This window comes from Mercenaria mercenaria, chromosome 14, assembly GCF_021730395.1.
Source record: "Mercenaria mercenaria strain notata chromosome 14, MADL_Memer_1, whole genome shotgun sequence".
NCBI lineage: Eukaryota > Metazoa > Mollusca > Bivalvia > Venerida > Veneridae > Mercenaria > Mercenaria mercenaria.
The window spans coordinates 34,484,125-34,502,576 of record NC_069374.1 but is presented as its reverse complement, the minus strand read 5'-3'; the positions used below and the strand labels follow the sequence as shown (position 1 = coordinate 34,502,576).

Sequence of the window (18,452 nt, the reverse complement as noted above, 5' to 3'; positions counted from 1 at the left end):
TAGCTGATGTAGAGGAAATCGAACTATTAAAGACAAAAAACATTTTACTGGATTTTATTAGTGCAATTGCTTAACTTTGAAAATAACCGCTCATGAGTCGTTTAAAGACACAGGTAGGTCTATTTAAATGTGTTTCAGAATTGTTAGACATATTTCTCTATTTATATAAAAAGAGTTTTTATAAATCATTATAGAGATAGTGCTCATTTTCATACCGAATTACCTTTAAGATAAGGACTTGTATCGTGAATATTGATTTTCTTCTCTGTTTTATCAACTTTCGCGCAGGAATATTGTCAAACTACTGTACCGAGAGGTGTTTGTGTTTGCTGTTTTATGCTTACACATCCGAAGCAGTGACAGGATGCTTTGCTGTAACATTGTTTTCACCATATTCCTTAAAAATTAAGGATAACCATACTATGTAAATACAGATTGAGATTTTTTTTTGTTCCTTTAAATGAGAATCGACCTTCGTAACTAAAGGAACTGAAATCACTTCAAATACTTCACAAAGTTGCAAATCGTATTACACGAACTATACACTTTAATTGGCTCCTCCTTATTGAGACTGGACAGTCCTAATTAGCATAAAAAACAAGAGTTGTCACAGCTAGGAGACAGCGCGCTCGACTATTTCGATGCTGGAAAGTGGAATTGGGCACATGTGAGGAAGCTGGAGCTGTCACTTGAGTGTTTAATGACTCCAATATGGATGAAGATATTGGGCAATACCTAAGTCTGTGTCAAATTTATTAATAACAGAGATAAAGATAAAGTGTATCAAAACATTAATTAATTAAGTGTAAAAGGGACATGTATCAAAACATTAATTAATTAAGTGTAAAATGGACATAATTCATGAAAAAGTAAAGTAATGCACCATGTGGCTAATAATGTGGAAGAACTATCTATTTCAAGTTTGAATCAAATCTATATAAATATAACTTCAGTTTATTCAATTTCAGTTTATTTTCAATACAAGGCCCCTAAAGGCATAGATCTGCATGGCACAATAACAATTTCTACAAAACGGTCTCGAGACAGTTCAAACATGTTTCAAATAATAATAATTCTATCTGAGCGTGACTAGACATGTGTAAATATAAGTAAATGTAAAGTTATATTATGTAGGTGGAAGGTGGTAATATTACTTTACCTTTTGCATCACATTTTTAACAAATAATGCAAGTTTTAACAAAACAGTTCTATCAGAGCTTTGGAACAGTTTTTGAAAAGATATGTTCTTAGATCTCTTGGATAGTGTTTTTTTCTTTCAGGAATAAAGTGTTCACAATCAAAAATATAATGAAACTCATCCCCTACATAGTTATTATTACACAACTGACAAGTTCTCTGACTAAGATCAATGTTATATTTTACACCCTTTTCTACTGGTAATTTATTGTTACGACATCTAAAATGACAAACTGAGATAGAGCAAATCTACAAATGTGCATCACAAACTGAGTAAAGAGGGGGAATAACTCATAACGTATTGGTACCAGCGCTATGGACCTTGTGTTATATGATGTGGGTGATGACGCGGAACAAACATTTTAAGTTGGAATCAAATCCATTCAGTAACCCCTTAGGAAAAAGGAAGGCAGTAAAATTGCAGTTTTTTCAGCATTATATTTCAGGGCATTCAAAATGCAGTTTTTAGCAGTTACTTGTCTTCATATGCTTGCATTAACTTATTTAATAGAAAAGCAGTGAAAAAGCAGTGAAAATGTAGTGAAAAGCAGTTAAATTGGCCGAAATATGTAAATGAGCTAAGAAGTATAATGATGTCACAAAAAACTGCAGACTTTCTTTTGAATATTAAATTGTCTGCGATGATTTAACCAGCCATAAAATGTACAATGAGCTGACTTTTTATTTAAATACAAAACCTCAGATTCATTTATACAAGTTATGAACTGGTTTGTCTTTTATCTTGTAAATCCTTTGAATTTGCACATTTTTACCAGTTTCCACCAAATGACTATAAATCCAATCAGTCTGTGTTTCACACTTTAATCCTGCCTTATTAGTTATAACTCCATTAAAACAGTTATCAATAATTTAACTATCTGTGCATCATTTTGTGTTAAACATTGTTTTTGAGCAGTTATAATCCATTTTTACCGTTCACATGCTTTAGTTTTCACTGTGAGCGGCCATCTTTCGCACTGCATTATGGGACATCAGGAAGCAGTATTTAGCAGTTTTTTAATACTGCTGTTCATAAAAGATGCTAAAAATACTGCTCTAAGAAAATAATTGCATTTAACTGCCCGTAAAACTGCTTTTTGTGAAAACATTAACAAAAACTTCAAAATAACTACAGAAACCTGGCCACCACCAGTTTTTCAATCCTCCAGTTATATGCAGTTTCTAAAAAAACTGCTTTTTACTAGTCATTTCATGCTGGAAACAGTTTTAATAAATGGCAAAGAGGGCAGTTTTTCCGAAAAACTGCTGTTTCACTGCAAAAAAGACTGCAAAATTGAGCAGTTTTTTTCCCTAAGCGACAAAAGAGGCATGGTGAAAAAACATCAAAATTAAACTGAAGCTCTAAGCATAAAGGGCCGGGACATAATTTATGAAATATTTGCACCAGACTCATGCACCTTGTGCCATATGATGATGAGGATAATCTGAAAGAACTATTTAAAGTTTTAATTATATTTATTATGTAATAACAAAGATGGAAGTGCACCAAAATTAATCTGAAATTCTAAGTAAAAAGGGGCATAATTCGTTAAGTATTGGTGCAAGAGTTGTAGCCCTTGTGTCAAATGATGTGGGTGATGATAGGGATTTCCTTATATAAACCCTATCACTGTGTATGTTAAGATAACGTGTAAGTTACTGACTATAAGCTAATTAATGTCCAGCAGATAGACAGACATAACTTATACAGAATTAAATTTAGTGGTATTCAGCCTATGCAATGACGACAACAAAAATATCATGAACAACATCAGTTCATCGTTTTTTAACTATAAATGTACCAGAATGCACTGACTTTGAAAAGTCAATGTAAGTGAATGAAACAAATACTCATCACTTCATCAGCTCGTATGTAGGTTGTCAGTTTTTAGTAGTTCGTAAATGGAAAGTGAGATATTTTTCGGATAGAACCAACATTCCGGGCACAGTGGTATTAAAATCTAGACACTTGTAACATGTTAGAAAAAGTTTTTACTTTAACAACTAGCAAATCATGGTTTTGGACTCTTTTGGGCAATATCCGGTTATCTTCCCCTCTACGGAATGAAGTATATTATATCGACCTCAATCCCCGACCACCACCCCTACGAGTGTCTTAAACTTACATATTGAATTATGACATACAGAAAGGTTTCTAAATCAACGTATTTTTCAGGGGTGTCGGAAGTGGGGCCGCAGGGGCCGCGACTGCGGCCCCAATAATTTGCCCTAAAACGATTTTTTGTAAATTCATAAGTTGGAGTCACAGGTCCGCGGACCCAATATTTTGTATAGTATATTAAATTTTGCTGTCCAGATTGGTGTGTTACCATGATGACACGGTCGGGGGTGTTAATTGGAGTCATACACACGTGTCCGTGATTGGACTTAATTAATTACGCATGAACAAATCAGCATGTTTTTAATTGGCATGTCTTTAGTCAATGGAACGTTTAAGCTATACCCAACCGAAAAGATCTAAGGTATTAACTTATAAAATTCAGAAAAATAATTATCATGTTTTATTTAATGAAAGAGGTAAGTGTTAAGATTTATCACACCGCTAAGATGTAAGGAATTAACTACATAAATTGATTTTACTCAAAAAAAAGATATTTCAAACAAAAATAAGAAATGAATGTAACAGGAATGATTATTGTTCAATACATTAAATACAAAAAAACAAACAACATAAATGCATTCTTTGTATTGCGTTATACATTATTAATTCTGATAAGAGTTTATTAAACTTTATTTTGCTTATAGTCATGTAAATAGTAAGAAAATACTGGAGACCTGAGATGCGATTCAGTACTTAAATGCACCAGAACTCGCCATTTATGATCCTGTTTTAAAAAAAATTCAGGGGTAGGTCCCCCTTACCCCTCTTACGGGAGTGGGATCCCCCCCCCCCCTCGCGGCCCCAATATCAAACACTTTCCGACGCCCCTGTTTTTACCTCCCTTTATTGTTTTTGTTCATTCCGTACACAGATGTATATGAATAACAAAGCAATTGTGTTTTAGAACTTTAAAGCAACTGACAGTAAATGTCCTAGATTTTGACACATTATGAGGAAATGTAGTGCAATTTGTGTTTTGTCCCCTACTGGTTGAAACCTACTGGTTGAAAACCAGTTTCTAGGACATACTATAGGATTGTGCTTTTCCATCTGTCATTTATTCCACCCTTCTGTCCATCCGTCCTTGATTTCATTTCAAGTCCATAACTCTCGTCATTCATCAATGTAGTCCAAATAATAATGCGTTTCAGGACAGTGTGATAACTTTTGACTGTCACTGTCACGTCTTAGAGGGATGACAACTATAAAATATCAGATTATAAAATAAGTCATCCCGATAAGCCAAATGAGTAAGGCTATCATCAAGGGATTTTACATGGCACAATTAATGTTCACCATAATGAGATAACATATTGTGCAAAGCCCAGGAGTGACACACTTGGAGGTCAAAAGTCAACAAAGTTTTTTCCAGTCGGGTCTGTATACGTAACTCAGCCGTCCATCAAGAGATTTTAATATTACTTGGCACAAATGTTCCCCATAATAAGTCATGCACAACTTTCAGACCCCTAACTGTAAGGTCAAGGTCACACTTGGAGGTTAAAGGTTAGTATTGCTTTAACCATAACTCCATCAATTGAGGGATTGCAGTATTATACTTGGCACAAATGTTTCTCATAATGAGACAATACGACTTGAGCAACACCTAGACCCCTAGCTCAAGGCAAGGGTCAAGGTCATGCTCTGATGTCAAATGTCTTATATGTTTTTTTCTGTCATCCATGAATGGGTTTTGATATTACATGACACAAATATCTTCTATAATGAGACAGTATGTCATGCGCAACACTCAGATCTCAAGCTCAGTGGTGAACACTGTTTGAGGTCACATTTCAGTAGGTTTTTTAGCTCGACTATACAAAGTATGGAGACCTGTCCTACTTGACCCAGCATTGGCATCCTTCCGCATCTGCACCTATGTTAAAGTTTTGATGCACTTTCTCTTTATCTCTGTAATTACTTGATTGATTTGTTTCAAACTTAAAATAGTTATTCCTCATCATCTCCCACATCATATGGCACAAGGGCCATAACTCTCACACCAATATTTCATGAATTAACCCCCCCTTTTACTTAGAATTTCAGGTAAAAGTTTTGATGCACTTTCACACTATCTCAGTTATTACTAAATTGATTTGATTCAAACTTAAAAAAGTTGTTCAACATCATCACTGACATACCCTCAAAATCAGCTAAATCTAGCAAAAATACCATTCTTGACTGCCATTGTGCAAGTACAACAATTTCTAGTTAGACAGATTTGTGCCAGTTGACAAGCTGTAGGCATGAAGTTAAAACTTATCCGGAATTACTGGAATCATGTTTAATATTCACTTAAATCGAAAAGTTAAACTACTTAATCTTATTTTGGCCATAATTGATATACAGATGAAACTTGGTGTTCTTGAATATCAAGGGACTGAGCATTTCACTTCCGGTAACTGAAATTCAACCTTAAAAAGTATTTGGTACAGGTATTTTACTACTAAGTGTTTTGCTGCAGCCTTTAATATATGTACATACATGTAAACACGGTATACACAGTTAATATATATTTTAAGAGTACTGATCAACTTAAAATGCAGTTTGTTCATAGTTTTAGTTTATTTTATGTTTGCATTTAACATTATGATCATGGTGAGAACAGATTTTTACTTGATGTATAACTTAGGACTTCACTAACAGAAATTTAAATTTACTTTGAAAATTAAGGTCTCACTGTGTCAAATTTGACTAATTTAAAAGAGCAAAAGTGCATAGGTACATTAAGAAGGAAATTTGACAAGAGTTGGGAGGTATTTTTGAGATGGCTTTTATTTCGAGACTGTGGTACCTAGTTTTAGCTATATGTGATTTTTCGTTATGATTTATCAACTATCAGGTATTTTTTAGCCCACCATCATCAGATGGTGGGCTATTCAAATCACTCTGCGTCCGTGGTCCGGCGTCCTTCCGTCCGTCCGTCCGTCCTTCCGTTAACAATTTCTCGTTATCGCATCTCCTCAGAAACTACCAGGGGGATTTTGACCAAACTTTGTCAGAATAATGTATTGGTACCCTAGTTGTGTCCCTCTGAAAATCAGACTGGTTCAACAATTTTTTAGTAAGTTATGGCCCTTTGTTTATTTCTATAATTTACATAGATTTATATAGGGAAAAACTTTAAAAATCTTCTTGTCCAAAACCACAGAGCCTAGGGCTTTGATATTTGGTATGAAGCATCATCTAGTGGTCCTCTACCAACAAGATTCAAATTATTTCCCATGGGTCTAATATGGCCATGCCCCGGGGGTCACATGGTTTATATAGACTTATATAGGGAAAAACTTTGAAAAACCTCTTGTCCAAAACCACAGGGCCTAGGGCTTTGATATTTTGTATGTGACATCATCTAGTGGTCTTCTACTAAGTTTGTTCAAATTATCCCCCTAGGGTCAAATATGGCCCCGCCCCGGGGGTCACATGGTTTACATAGACTTATATAGAGAAAAACTTTGAAAATCTTCTTGTCCAAACCACAAAGCCTAGGGCTTTGATATTTGTAATGTAGCGCCATCTAGTGGTTCTCTACCAAGTTTGTTAAAATTATCCCCCTAGGGTCAAATATGGCCCCGCCCTGGGGGTCACATGGTTCATATAGACATATATAGGGAAAAGCTTTTAAAAACTTCTTGTCAATAACCTACAACATTCAAATTTGGACCACATGTATGGTTTTGAGTGGCAAGATGAACCTTGACATGAGTTGACCTTGATTTTGACCTAGTGACCTACTTTCACATTTCTGTAGCTACAACCTTCAAATTTGGACCACATGCATAGTTTTGTGCACTGAAAAAACTTTGACCTTGACATTGACCTAGTGACCTACTTTCACATTTTTGAAGGTACAGGCTTCAAATTTGGACCACATGCATAGTTTTGTGTTCCGAAATGAAATTTGACCTTGATTTTGACCCAGTGACCTACTTTCACATTTCTCAAGCTACAGCCTTCAAATTTGGACCACATGCATGGTTTTATGTACCGAAACAAACTTTGACCTTTACATTGACCTAGTGACCTACTTTCACATTTCTTGAAGGTACAGGCTTCAAATTTGGACCACATGCATAGTTCTGTATTCCAAAATACAATTTGACCTTGATTTTGACCTAGTGACCTACTTTCACATTTCTCAAGCTACAGCCTTCAAATTTGGACCACATGCATGGTTTTGTGTACCGAAACAAACTTTGACCTTTACATTGACCTAGTGACCTACTTTCACATTTTTGAAGGTACAGGCTTCAAATTTGGACCACATGCATAGTTCTGTATTTCGAAATAAAATTTGACCTTGATTTTGATCTAGTGACCTACTTTCACATTTCTCAAGCTACAGCCTTTAAATTTGGACCACTTGCATAGTTGTGTGTACAGAAATGAACTTTGACCTTAAGATTGACCTAGTGACCTACTTTCACATTTCTGTAGCTACAGGCTTCAAATTTAGACCACATGCATAGGATTGTGTACCAAAACAAACTTTGACCTTGACATGGACCTAGTGACCCACTTTCACATTTTTGAAGATACAGGCTTCAAATTTGGACCACATGCATAGATTTGTGTTGTGAAGTGAAATTTGACCTTGATTTTGACCTAGTGACCTACTTTCACATTTCTCAAGCTACAGCCTTCAAATTTGGACCACTTGCATAGTTTTGTGTACCGAAATAAACTTTGACCTTAAGATTGACCTAGTGACCTACTTTCAAATTTCTCAAACTACAGCCTTCAAACTTGATGCACATGCATAGTTTTGTGTACAAAGAACTTTGTCCTTGAAATTGATCTAGTGACCTACTTTCACATTTCTCAAGCTACATCTTTCGAATTTGGACCACATGCACAGTGTTGTGTACGGAAATGAAATTTGACCTTGAGCTAGTCATTAAGTCTTGAAATTTGGAACACTCAAAAATGGCACATTGGTGGGCGCCAAGATCACTCTGTGATCTCTTGTTATACTTGGGTTAATTGACATGAAAATTTTGACTCATTCCCAATAATTTTGATAGGTTTTGTTGATTTTGCTTCATTTTTCAGATGGAGAGAAAAAGAAGAAAGGAGAGGTTACAGAGAGCTGAAGAAACCCAAAGACTCAAACAGGAAGAAACAAGGTACAAAAAATGTAGTAGATTACCTAGTCAAAGTCCTTGTCATTTTTTCACAAATTAATTAATGATTTCTTCTATAATTGATACATCAAATTTTGGCTCCATTTCCCATAGAAAAGTGCTTTTTGCCAGTAGATACTCCCCATTTGTATTAAATAAACACTTGTTTGATGGATGTCGGTGATACATTTGTGGAAAAATAGAGATGTATACAAATTCAGTTTTGCATCTTTGATGATTCATGAAAATGTATAAGCCAGTCAGGTTTAAGCCAAGTAAGAAAGGTAGATCCAGTGCTGGTATTCATCATTATTTTAAGTCTGAAACTCAAGACTTCAGATTGCTAAATTTTGTCTTTCATCCTCCACCTCTGATTCAAGTGGGGAAGTTGTCAGTTGTCTGCTGGTTTAGTTGAACCAGGTGCCGGTCGATATCTGAAGTAATGTCTTGAGGGGCGCCTCTGATATATCTTCATCATTACAGCTGTAAAGGTGCCAAATCTAAGACAAACACTGTTTCAGTATAATCAAATACAAACAAATCTATTTGATTTAATTTATGTCTGTTCTATTTTAAGATTTTTCAAGGCCATAAAGGAAGGTGAGAAAGACACAGTTGAGGTCCTGTTGAAAGATGAAGCTTTTATGTTACATCTACAAGAGACGGACAAACTGTCCCTAGCCTTTGTACAGGTTGTATTGTTGAATAACGTAGAGTTGTTGAGAATACTTCTCAATCATGGGATTGACGTGCAGGCCACTGACAGTATGTTTGAAGAGAATGGGATCATGCATGCAGTTAGGTAATAATTCTCACACAAAATTTACTTAAATCTTAATTATAATGTCACTCAAAATGTATGCCTCCTATATTAAGGTGGACCCATCCCCGCCTCCCAAATCTGGGTTCAGACATATACATGTAGCATAGTTTTATAGTTAGTTATATTTTGAGTATGAAATACATTGGCATGTTTAAATGGGGTCAAAAACTAGGTCAGTAGGCCAGATCAAAGGAAAATCTTGTAAACACTCTATAGAGTCCACAGTTTAAGTTTGAAACTCATGGGAATTGGTCAGAATGTATGTCTTGATGACCTCTAGGTCAAGTTTGAATCTGGGTCATGTGGGGTCATAAAACTAGGTCACCCGGTCAAATCAAAGGAAAAGCTTGTTAACACTAGAGGCCACATTTATGACCCTATCTTCTTGAAACTTGCTCAGAATGTTTATCTTGATGATTGCTAGCCAAGTTCGAAACTAGGTCATGTGGGGTCAAAAACTAGGTCATCCACTAAAATCGAAGGGAAAGTTTGTTAACATTTATGACCCTGTCTTCATGAATCTTGGTCAGAATGTTTGTCTTGATGATCTCTAGGATAAGTTCTAAACTGGGTCATGTGGGGTAAAAAACTAGGTCACCCGATCAAATCAAAGGAAAAGCTTGTTAATCCCCCGCCGTGGTGGAGGGATTATAGGAATGGTCTGCGTCCGTCCTTCTGTCCGTAACAAAATCGTGTCCGGTCCATATCTCCTAAACCCCTTGAAGGATTTTCATGTAACTTGGGTCAAATGATCACCTCATCAAGATGATGTGCAGAACCTATGAGTCAGCCTTGTCGGTTCAAGGTCAAGGTCACAACTCAAGGTCAAAGGTTTGAGCCTACCATTTTGTGTCCGCTCTATATCTCCTAAACCCCTTGAAGGAATTTTATAAAACTTGGGTCAAATGATCACCTCATCAAGACGATGTGCAGAACCCATGAGTCAGCCATGCCAGCTCAGGGTCAAGGTCACAACTCAAGGTCAAAGGTTTGAGCCTTCCATTTTGTGTCTGCTCTATATCTCTTAAACCCCTTGAAGGAATTTTATAAAACTTGGGTCAAATGATCACCTCATCAAGACGATGTGCAGAACCCATGAGTCAGTCATGCCGGCTCAAGGTCAAGGTCACAACTTAGGGTCAAAGGTTTGAGCCTTCCATTTTGTGTCCGCTCTATATCTCCTAAACCCCTTGAAGGATTTTCAACCAATTTTGGTCAAAGATCACCTCATCAAGGCAATGTGCAGAACTTATGAGTCAGTCATGCCGGCTCAAGGTCAAGGTCACAACTGAAGGTCAAAGGTTTGAGCCTTCCATTTCGTGTCCACTCTATATCTCCTAAACCCCTTGAAGGAATTTTATAAAACTTGGGTCAAATGATTACCTCATCAGAACGAGATGCAGAAATTATGAGTCAACCATGCCAGCTCTAGGTCAAGGTCACAACTATGGGTCGAAGGTTTGAGCCTTCCATTTGGTGTCCACTCTGTATCTCCTAAACCCCTTGAAGGATTTTCATGAAACTTGGGTCAAATGATCACCTCATCAAGATGTTGTGCAGAATTCATGAGTCAACCATGTCAGTTCAAGGTCAAGGTCACAGCTAAAATCAAAGATTTACCCTTTCACTATCCATAGCAGTGGCGGGGGATTTAGCTGTCTTTCAGACTGCCTTGTTAACACTAGAGGCCACATTTATGACCCTTTCTTCAAGAAACTTGGTCAGAATGTTTATCTTGGCGATTTTTAGGCCAGGTTTGAATCTGGATCATGTAGGGTCAAAAATTAGGTCACTAGGCCAGATCAAAGGAAAATCTTGTTAACATTCTAGATGCCACATTTTTGCTCCAATCTTCTTGAAACTTGGTCAGAATGTTTATCTCCTTGAAAACTCGGACGACTTTGAAACTGGGTCATGTGGTTTCAAAACTTTGGTCACTAGGTCAAACATGTTTACACTGTTATGATGTGTTACTCAGGTGAGCGACCAACTTGGCCCTCTTGTTGAGTTATGTCCCATTTTTAGCTCAACTATTCGAAGAATAGTCTAGCTATTCTACTCACCCTGGCGTCGGCGTCGGCGTCACACCTTGGTTAAGTTTTTGCATGCAAGTACATACAGCCATCAATTAAAGGCATATAGGTTTGAAACTTATTTTTTCTTTTTCTAGGTCAATTACCAACCTCTCTGGGTCAAGTCCCATATCTCTGACATGTATTTTGAGCATATTATGCCCCCTTTTGGACTTAGAAAATTTTGGTTAAAGTTTTACATGCAAGTTACTATCTCCAAAACTAATGCAGATATTGATTTGAAACTTCACATGTGTCTTCGGCGTTATAAAACTAGTTGATAGCAGCAAGTCCCATAACTCTGACTTTCATTTTGGCCAAATTATGCCCCCTTTTGGACTTAGAAAATTCTGGTTAAAGTTTTGCATGCAAGTACATACAGCTATTTCTAAAAGGCATATAGATTTGAAACTTATTTTTTCTTTTTCTAGATCAATTATCAACCTCACTGGGTCAAGACCCATAACTCTGACATGTATTTTGAGCAAATTATGCCCCCTTTTAGACTTAGAAAATTTTGGTTAAAGTTTTACATGCAAGTTACTATCTCTAAAACTAATGCAGATATTGATTTGAAACTTCACATGTGTCTTCGGGGTTATAAATCTAGTTGATAGCAGCAAGTCCTATAACTCTGACCTTCATTTTAGCCAAATTATGCCCCCTTTTGGACTTAGAAAATTCTGGTTAAAGTTTTGCGTTCACGAGTACATACAGCTATTTCTAAAAGGCATATATATTTGAAACTTATTTTTTCTTTTTCTAGATCAATTACCAACCTCACTGGGTCAAGTCCCATAACTCTGACATGTTTTTTGAGCAAATTATGCCCCCTTTTAGACTTAGAAAATTTTGGTTAAAGTTTTACATGCAAGTTATTATCTCCGAAACTAATGCAGATATTGATTTGAAACTTCACATTTGTCTTCGGGGTTATAAAACTAGTTGATAGCAGCAAGTCCCATAACTCTGACCTTCATGTTGGCCAAATTATGTCCCCTTTTGGACTTAGCAAATTCTGGTTAAAGTTTTGCGTGCAAGTACATACAGCTATTACTAAAAGGCATATAGATTTGAAACTTATTTTTTCTTTTTCTAGATCAATTACCAACCTCACTGGGTCAAGTCCCATAACTCTGGCATGTATTTTGGGCAAATTATGCCCCCTTTTGGACTTTGAAAATTCTGGTTAAAGTTTTACATGCAAGTTTCTATCTCCAAAACTAATGCAGATATTGAATTGAAACTTCACATGTGCCTTCAGGGTTATAAAACTAGTTGATAGCAGCAAGTCCCATAACTGGTATGCATTTTGGTCAAATTATTTCCCCTTTTGAACTTAAAACTCTTTTGATATTTAACCTTTTTGGGTAATATTTTCCTGCTTCTGGGACAATATTTCGAATAGTCGAGCTTGGCTGTCTTACGGACAGCTCTTGTTGGATTTAACAATATTACAAATACACCTGTGTGCAAGTTAATGGGTACTCAAACCTGACAGTTTTCATCCATCTTGAAAAAAATTGGTGTACAACATGAAGTTGACACGAGTTTCGTGTCAGATTAGTCTTTGGGTTTTTGTACTTTGTAATGTTATTTTTTTCATCAAGAATTTTATGGGGGCATGTGTCGTACAGTGTTCACATCGTTCTTGTTGACTTCCAGGGCCAATCATTTATGAGTTGTTTTTTTTTATAAGTTATTGACATTTCTTAAACAAGAGGGCCATGATGGCCCTATATCGCTCACCTGAGTACCATGATTGCTCTTAATGATAAGATCAAGTTTTGACATAGATCACATAGGCATGCACATTAAATATCATCAGGATAAATATTTTCTTGTAACAGTCCCTTTTGACCTATGGGTCACATACTAGTCAGGGCCAATCTCAATACCAAGTTTGAGGGTCCTAGGCTCAAATGCTGCATTTTTGTACTAGCATGACTATTCCTTACCCTGGAAGACATAAATAACATTTAAAACCAATCTCATTGGATGCTGCTGAGTAATATTCATTTACATAAAATAAAGGGAGGTAATTTGTCATAAATTCAGTCAAAAGTTATCTACCCTGATTGTCTGAGTCCATCTGATGGCATAAATGACATTTCAAATCAGTATCTTTATTGGTTACTGAGATACACCCATTTTAATTTGAAACAGAGGGAGGTAATTTGACATAAAATCAGTTCACAGTTATCTACCCTGATTGTCTCAGTCCAACTAATGACAATAATTAAATTTCAAATGAGTCCTATAAATACTTACTGAGATAAATCCATTTTTAATAAAATCAGGGAAGGTAATCATGCATTGGTATATGCATGTAGAAGATACAGTGTACAAGCTTTTACAACAATATATTAGAAAAGTATTCATATTGATTAACGTTCAATCAAAGTTATCTAACATGACTATTTCTTACCATGAGAGACATAACATTTCAAACCAATCTCATTAGAAGCTGCAAGGTGTATTCATTATATAACAAATAAAGGGAGGTAATTTGTCATAAATTCAGTCAATATGTATCTTCACTGATTGTCCAAGTCAATTTGATGGCGTAAATGAAATTTCAGATCAGTATCTTCATTAGTTACGGAGATATACCCATTTTAATTTGAAATAAAGGGAGGTAATTTGACATAAATCAGTCCATAGTTATCTACCCTGATTGTCTCAGTCCAGGCAGCTAATGACAATAATGAAATTTCAAATGAGTCCTATAAGTACTTACTGATATAGTTCCATTTTGATTAAAATCAGAGGAGGTAATCACTAATCAGATGTAAAACTAGAAAATGCTTTTGTAAAAAAGCGCATGTCTCCCCCAATGCAAAGTCCTATAGGCAAGAAGTCAATAGGGGTCAGGAGCAAAAGTCAAAGAGACACTGATGGTTGGCTGCAGTAGGGATCATCTACTTGGCATGTCCAATCATCCCGCTAAATTTCAACACTCTTGGCCTAGTAGTTCTCAAGTCACTGTTCAGGCTTCTGTGACCTTGACCTTTGATCAAGTGACCTCAAAATAAATAGGGGTCATCTACTCTGCAAGTCCAATCATCCTATTAAGTTTCAACATTGTAGGTCAAGTGGTTCTCAAGTTATTTCCAAAAAATGATTTTACATGAAACAGGCCACTGTGGCCTTGACCTTTAAAGACTGACCCCAAAATCAGTAGGGTCATCTACTCTGCATGTTCAATCATCCTATGAAGTTTCAACATTCTGGGTCAATGGTCTCAAGTTATTGATGGAATGGTTATCAATGTTCAGGCCCCTGTGACCTTGACCTTTAACCGAGTGACCCAAAAACAATAGGGTCATTACTTGCATTGAACTTCAATCCTAGGAGTTTCAAATCTGGGGTTATGAGAAGTTCTCAATATTGATTGACATGTTTTGCATTTCAGGCCCCTGTGGTTGACCTTTAAACTTTTGACCTATATAACTTATGGGTCATTATCTGTTTGACAATATCTATGAAATAGCTTCGTCTTCGGGCTCATGTGGTTCTCAAGTTACTGGACCGAAATGGTTTCAATGTTCAGCCCTTGACTTGATTCACAGAGTGACCAAATCGTTAGTGTCATCTACTTGCATGACTAATCTTTTCCTTATTAAGTTTAACATCTGGTCAAGTGGTTCTCAAGTTACTGACCGGAATGTTTTTCATTTTTCAGCTCTTGACTTGACTTTTAAGAAGAGTGACCCAAATCTATAGGGTCATCTACTTGCATGTACATGCATCCTATGAAGATTTCAAATTCTGGTCAATGGTTCCAGTTAATTCGATCGGAAATGGTTTTCATTCAGGCCCCTGTGACCTATGACTTTCGCAGAGGCCACCCAAATCAATAGGGGTCACTACTCATTCAATGACCAATCATCCTATGAAGTTTCAAACATTCATGGTCAAGTGGTTTTCAATTACTGACGGAATGGTTTTCAATGTTCATGCCCCTGAGCTGATCTTAATGGATGAATCCACAAATCGATTAGGGTCATCTAACTATTGCATGGTAATAATCTTGAAGTTTCACATTTGATCAATGCTTCTCTAGTTATTGACGAAATGTTTTCATTTAAAGCCTGTGTCCTTGACACTTGACAGAGATGAACCCAAAATCAATAGGGGTCATCTATGGTTCATGACATTATCCATGAAGTTTTACAACATCTTGGTAAGTGGTTCTCAAGTTTACTGACCGAAATGGTTTTCAATGTTGGGCTCCTGTGACCTACCTTTAAGAGTGACCCAAATCGATTAGAGGTCTCTACTTTCATGTACAATCATCTATGAGTTCAATTCTGGTCAAGTTGGTTCTCTAGTTATTGATGGAAATGGTTTTCATGTTCGGGCCTGTGACATTTGACGGAGTGACCCAAAAAACAATAGGGAGGTATTCTACTCAGTCAGCCTATAACCCTTGAAGTTTGAGGTTCTAGTCAAGGTTATCCAGTATGACTCGAAATGAGTGTGAGGGTACGGACGAAGACGTTACGACGTTACGGACAGGGCATAATACAATAGTCTCTGGGGAGACTAATAACTCCGGAACCAAAGAGTTATAAAAATAAATATTTATTTTATACTTCTTTGCCGAAACCTATGATTGGTTCTGACAGATTCATCATGGAATCCAAGATTTATTGTTGTTGAAGATATTTTGCAAGTTTGTATCAAATCAAACCATAAATGAAGTCTCTATATGGCTGCAAAAGCCAAAATACCCATGACATGATCTGGCCAATTTTCGAAAGGAACTGAGATATTATGCCAATACAAGTTGTGTGCAAGTTTGATTCATGCTGATTGCAAAATGTGGTCTCTATCGTGTTCACAAGCCAAAAATAGCAAATTTTGGCCTTTTAAGGGGCCATAACTTTGGAACCCATGATGGGATCTGGCCAGTTTTCGACAGGAACCGAGATATTATGCCAATACAACTTAGATGCAAGTTTGATTCAAGTTAATTGCAAAATGTGGTCTCTGTCTTGTTCACAAGCCAAAAATAGTAAATTTTGGCCCTTTAAGGGGCCTTAACTCTTAACATGGAACCCATGATGGTATCTGGCCAGTTTTCGAAAGGAACCGAGATATTATGCCGGTACAAGTTGTGTGCAAGTTTGATTAAAATTGATCGCAAATTGTGGTCTCTATTGTGTTCACACAAAATTGTGGACAGACGAACGGACGACTGGCGATCACAAAAGCTCACCTTGTCACTACGTGACAAGTGAGCTAAAAAAATGTTTTTTGGCATACACCTAAGGAATGCTGTTTCAATTGACCTATCTAATCATTTAACATTGTGCTTTTCTTGCTACAGATATGGACATAAGGAAATGTTGGAGTGTTTATTATCTTGTGGTATAGGTATTAATCACCAGAGTGAAAACGGATCTACAGCATTACACGTAGCAGTTGAAAATGGCAAACACGAATGTTTGAAAATTCTGGTGAAACAGAAGGGAGTTGATTTGAATATCAAGGATTGTAGTGGGTATAGCCCATTATTGTGGACTGCTCGGTTGCGGGACTGGCGTGCAATGGAGATTATGATAAATGCTGGATGTAACATTGAAAGTAAAGATTTCTGTAAGGGAATTAATTGTCTACATATTACTGTTGATAAAGAGCGAGCATTTTGGAAAGGTAAGCATGCGGGACCGGAGGATACTACGAACTGCATAGATCAGTGCGTAAATGCAGGTATTAACATCAATCAAGGTGATATTTATGGTAATTCACCACTAATATATGCAGTTAAATCAAATAATTTACCAGCTGTGAAACGACTGTTAAAACTGAACTGTAACATTGAAAGCTGCTCGCAGGCCAGTAATGCGGGAATGCCGTTCTATTTTCACAAGAATCTCGCTGGATCAGAATCTTCTTTGTTTCCTCTGTATATAGCTATTTCAAGACTGCAAACAAGTTCAGTGAAAATGTTATGTGCTGCTGGTGCCCAGTATCATTTGTTAGCACGGGAACCAAATATTCTTTCTTTCCTCGATACAGCTTCTCCACAGTTGAAGAGCATGTTAGATGATATGATATTTAACCCCATGTCATTGAAACAAGCTTGTAGAATTGTTGTGCGTCAGTCAATAAAAGGGAATATTCTAAAAACGGCAGCCGAGCTTGAGCTTCCTGCATCACTTGTGAGATATATTTGCCTCGATGACATTGACAGTATGTAATAAATATGACAATTTTGCTTTCAAAGTAGTGTTGGAAATCTGTCAAAAATTCTGTGTCAGTTAATCAGTTCAGTAACGCCTGATCGATGATTTAGATGAATCAGTAAACAAGATAAAAAAGCTAAACTAAAATTTTGGGCATTAACAAATTTTCACTTTTTTTGGTAATATTAAACACAGCGACCAGAAGTTGTCAACTTTTGCGATTATGTCTAATTTGAAATAATGTTGCATGTATGTTAACGGTGTTTAGATTGAGCTTATTACTGTAAAAGCACATATTTTCGCTGGGTCAAAGTTTAATATTCATGAAATTGTAAAAATGGTATCATATTTGAATTATACTATTGTGAAAATTAAACCCTCGCAAGTTTCTGCTTTTACAGTATTAGGAAGTCAAAACATGTCAAAGATGGAATATTTTGTCAAGGATCATGTCATGGACCATTAATTTATGATATTGCATTGCTGTGATAGATTAGCACATTTTTACTTCAAAATGCTGTTGTAGTCGGTTTTTGTATTCTGTTTTTAATTAGTGTTCAGATTTGCTTATGTACTTTGTTATGATATTATAATTTTCTTCGTCAGACTTCAGTGTTTGAAACAGAGTTTACTCAGCCAGATGACTTTGCAGTCAAACTGCTCTGTATATGATTTCTCATAAACTCTATATGATTTGTGCATTATTCTTAGCTCACCTGAGCACAAAGAGTTCAAGATGAGCTGTTGTGATGGCTCTGTGACCATTGTCATGAGGTGTGTGTAGTCCGACATTGTCAGAGTAAACTATTTTATTGTTGACACGTTTGGTCTGTTCTTGAAGTTCCATAAGGCTTTAAATTTTATGCTAAAAACAGATGAAACGATAGTCCAACTCGCTGTTATGCATACGTACATAGTCAG

At 36.4% G+C, this 18,452-nt stretch overlaps 1 protein-coding gene across 2 annotated transcripts; it reads left to right on the top strand.

The window, feature by feature from the left end:
• Positions 1–60: 60 nt before the first annotated feature.
• LOC123527235 (ankycorbin-like) lies at positions 61–18,350 on the top strand. 2 transcript variants are annotated; one of them, XM_045306575.2, is made up of 4 exons: positions 61–113; positions 8,372–8,445; positions 9,020–9,244; positions 16,673–18,350. In XM_045306575.2, the coding sequence occupies exons 1-4, from the start codon at positions 93–95 to the stop codon at positions 17,544–17,546; spliced, it is 1,194 nt and encodes a 397-aa protein (XP_045162510.1). In that variant the 5' UTR covers positions 61–92; the 3' UTR covers positions 17,547–18,350. The 2 variants fall into 2 exon arrangements, with proteins under 2 accessions (XP_045162510.1, XP_045162511.1); XM_045306576.2 differs by lacking the exon at positions 61–113 and adding an exon at positions 2,900–3,027.
• Positions 18,351–18,452: the final 102 nt, after the last annotated feature.

What these genes read in the sequence shown, in the direction of transcription:
- LOC123527235 (XM_045306575.2), top strand. Translation starts at nt 93, where the DNA reads ATGAGTCGTTTAAAGACACAG. An exon ending in TGAGTCGTTTAAAGACACAG is followed by an intron (nt 114 to 8,371) that starts GTAGGTCTATTT and finishes TTCATTTTTCAG; the next exon opens with ATGGAGAGAAAAAGAAGAAA. An exon ending in GGGATCATGCATGCAGTTAG is followed by an intron (nt 9,245 to 16,672) that starts GTAATAATTCTC and finishes TTCTTGCTACAG; the next exon opens with ATATGGACATAAGGAAATGT.